The 3,824-nt window shown below is 40.5% G+C and overlaps 1 protein-coding gene across 1 annotated transcript in view; it reads left to right on the top strand.

Annotated features, from left to right (window-relative positions):
- Positions 1–3,824, top strand: part of YARS (tyrosyl-tRNA synthetase) — a gene marked incomplete at its 3' end in the record, with an annotated part of 44,318 nt that continues 40,494 nt past the window's right edge. The window contains exon 1 of the mRNA XM_006886568.1: positions 1–57. Coding sequence (XP_006886630.1) covers positions 1–57 — 57 coding nt within the window. The remainder of the gene's footprint in view (positions 58–3,824) is intronic.

Here is a 3,824-nt window from a genome sequence, read left to right as displayed (position 1 = left end):
ATGGGGGACGCTCCGAGCCCTGAGGAGAAGCTGCATCTTATCACCCGGAACTTACAGGTCAAGCATCGGGGTTGGAACTACGCCGATGGGGGCTGGGAACCCTAGGTCCTATGATTCCGAGACCTACAACAGGGTCGTAAGTGTGTGGGGCTGGGAACTTTGAAAGAGCCTGTCAGTCTGTCACTCAACCAGGCATTCCTAGGTGTCACACAAATCAGAACGGACTCACCTATTTGCAGGTTACCTTGTGTTGGAGTCAGATTTTGAGTTCAAGACCCCAGTCCGCCCACCGAATCATGTGTCAGGCGGGGTACTAGGTACTGTGTGTATATATATCTTGCCTTCCTAGAGTTTGCCTGGAGTAGCGCAAACGTTTAAAAATGCTCCACATCCATACTGGAATCAAGTACTAGAAGGAATTAGAGAGTTTTAAAAGCAAGTAAGAAGTGTAGGTTGGAGCGAGGCAAGGACATTTTCTTGAAGCAGTGACCTCTGAACTCCACCCTACAGGATGCCGATCATCCCTTCATTACAAAGATTTTTCAGCATTTCTCTTGGTGCCAGAACTGCTTGAATGGGAGTTAATCGGGGGGGGGGGGGGGCGAAAGAGCATCGCAGGTAGGAAAAGGAACAATAGTGCCAGACCAAAAGAGGAAAAAGAACATATGGATAAGAGAACTAATTTGCCTGAGCAAAATGGCAGATTATAAATTATTTATTTATTGATCAGTCTCTCATTTATTTTAGACCTCTGACTGTTGCCACCTTCTTAGAGAAGTCTTTCTGAACATTTTCAATAGTAAATCAGCAATAGTGGACAGGAAACCAACATTTATATTATCTGGCTCTTATACCTTCTGACTTACTACAGATTTTATTTCTTTAGGATGGGGAGCTGGGAATAAATTTTGTAGGCTAGGATCTCTGTTTGCATAGTCCATAGGGGGTTGCCCAGCCTATCCAAAGGTGGCCTCTTTGGCAGTTGAAATTCAGGGCCTCCAAGAGAGAAAGATGGGCAATCCCCTCTTGGATTTATAGCCTCCAGAAACCCACTGGAGTCACTTTTGACCCAACAGCATTTAGTGAGTAATGTTTAAAACTGGTCTTTATCCTAAAACTCCACAGTTTATTGTCTTAATAGTTTATAACCTACGTAACCTAAAATTCATGTTTTTAAGGTGTTCAGTTTAGAGGTTTTCATTATATTCACAGGTTGTGCAACCATCACCACTATCTAATTACAGAACATTCTTAACACTTTTGAAAATCCTAAGCCCTTAGCAGTCACTCTCAATTTTCCTCACTTCATAGTGCTAAGGAAACATTAGTCTATTTTCTGTCTCTCGATTTTGCCTATTCTGTATATGTCTTTAAGTTGAGCCTTAGAATATATATCTTATCATGTCTGATACTTGCTCTTTGCATGTTTTCAAGGTTCACGCATGTTGTAACATATATCAGAAGTTAATTTTTAAAGCAGAATATTCTGTTTTATAAAGATGTCACTTTTCGTTTATCCATTCATCAGTTGATGGATGTTTGTGTTAGCAATAAAACTCCCTAGAACTATTGTTGTTATGTATCCTCATCATGTCTGACATACTTAAGCTGCAGTCACTTTGTAAAACTGTGCTGTTGAGGGCCTTCCCCTGTTTCGCTGACCCTCTCACCTTTCCAAGCCTTATGTCCCTTTCCAAAGATTAACCTTTCCTAGCCACATGCCCAAAGTATGTGAGATGAAACTTTATCATCCTTACTTCCAAGGAGCATTCTTGGTTTCACTTTCTCTAAGACATACCTTTTAGTTCTTTTGGGAGTTCATGAGATATTCAGCATTCTTCTCCAATGCCACAACTCAAAGATATCGAGTCTTCTCATTTTCTTACTCCTTGTCCAGCTCTCAGATGCACAGCCAGTAATCGGGAAGACTATGGCTTAAATCAGAATCTCCTTAGATTGACATCATTGCAGACTTTCCCAATGTTATGTATCCACAGATTGCCTGACTGCTAGTACAAAAGGTGTTACTATGGATCTAACCAAGATGAAATCATTGACAATTTCAGGCTTTTCTCCATGTATCATGATGTTACCCTTTGGCCCATCATGATATGGACTGAGCATTTTGTTTTCTTGATGTTGACATATAATCTATATTGAAGGCTACAGTCCTTGGTCCTCTGCAGCAAGTGCCTCAAGTCCTTTTCGGCAAGCAAGATTTTATCATCTACATAACACAGGTTATTGATGAGTCTTCTACCAATCGTGATGCCCTACTGTTCTTCATAAAGTCCAGCTTCTCAAATAATTTGCTCAGCATACAGATTGAGTAGGTATTGTGAAAGGATACAGCCCTGAGGTACACCTTTCCCCAATTCCAGACCGTACAGTGTTGCTTTACTGTGTTCAGACAGCAGCTTCTTGGCGTAGGTATAGGTTTCATAGAAGCATAACTAAATGTTCTGGAATTGCCATTCTTCTCAATGTTAGTCATAGTGTTGTGAACCACGTAGTTAAATCTCTTTGGATAGGCATTAAAACACACAAACAGACATTCTTCAGATATTCTATGCTTATAGCCAAAATCCATCTGACATCAGTAGTGATATCCCTGGTTCCACGGCCTCTTCTAAACCCAGTGAACTGGCAGTTCTCTCTCTATACACTGTTCTAACCATTTAGGCATGACCTTCGGGAATATTTTGAAGTAATTTCTACATTATATTAGATCACCTTTTGTGGGACTAGAAACAAATACAAATCTTATCCAGTCAGTTGGCCAGGTAGCTGGCCTCCAGATTTCCTGGCACAGACTGATAACACATCCAGGGTTGCATCTGCATTAGCTGGCCATGGGATAGTCAGTATTTTTTGCCAACACCACAATTCAAAGACATAAATTCTTTTTCTGGTATCTTTATTCATTTTCTGATGTTTCAATATAGAAACCAAATGTAAATACCAAATGTGCCTTAAATCAGGTGCCCTCTATGGGATATTGTGAATGCCCCCCAAAACTAATTCTGAGCCAAACTAAGTTAAAGCTGAATTGGGCTACAATAACGATCTCTATTTTTCATAAACTATTTTGTCTTTCTTGTGACACTGTCAAAGACATGAAGGGGCTTTTGGTATCAGGCATTTCCACTTGCCTTTTATTGTCATATGGTTTGGTTATTACCTAGCTAGTATGAGCCTGAGAACATATACTCACTCTAGCCCTGTATGACCACTCTCTTTACTGGAGGCCGTTGAGGAACCAAGGATGAACCCAGATTGTTCCCTCTGAATACAGCATTGTTCATTTCTCCTGTCCATAAGTTTCCCCTGAAGCAATACATTGATATCTTTTTTTCATTTTGACTCCTGGTCAGTTTTTCAGTGTTTCTGTGAACACTATACTGGGGGACTTTCCCTCTTGAATTTAAACTCGAAGTGGTGAGCCAGGCTGGGAGACTGAAGGACGCCAAGAAAGACCCACAGCTGAAAACCATATGGGGGAGATTGAGACTCAGCAGGGGTGGCTGGAATGGCCTTTGGCATCTATGCTATTTTCCTGTGTCTCAGTTCCTGGAAGGATGTGGACCATTGCCTGAGTATAGCATTGCTCCCCAAATGCCTGAAGATTTGTTAGAATGCAATGTCTTTCAGCTTGATTCCTGCTGAGTTTTTCAGTCTTTCTGTGAACATTTACATTGAGGGACTTTTTCTCCTGAATGTAAACCTCAAGATGCACCTTAGTCTTTATTTTTTTTTATTTTATTTTATTAATTTTAATGAACATTTACAGAGATTTTGGATTTCCATTCATTCATTGTTGCACT

This window comes from Elephantulus edwardii, unplaced genomic scaffold (genome assembly GCF_000299155.1).
Source record: "Elephantulus edwardii isolate Elephantulus edwardi_28Jun2011 unplaced genomic scaffold, EleEdw1.0 scaffold00049, whole genome shotgun sequence".
In the NCBI taxonomy this organism is placed as follows: domain Eukaryota; kingdom Metazoa; phylum Chordata; class Mammalia; order Macroscelidea; family Macroscelididae; genus Elephantulus; species Elephantulus edwardii.
This window is presented reverse-complemented; position numbering and strand designations above follow the sequence as displayed.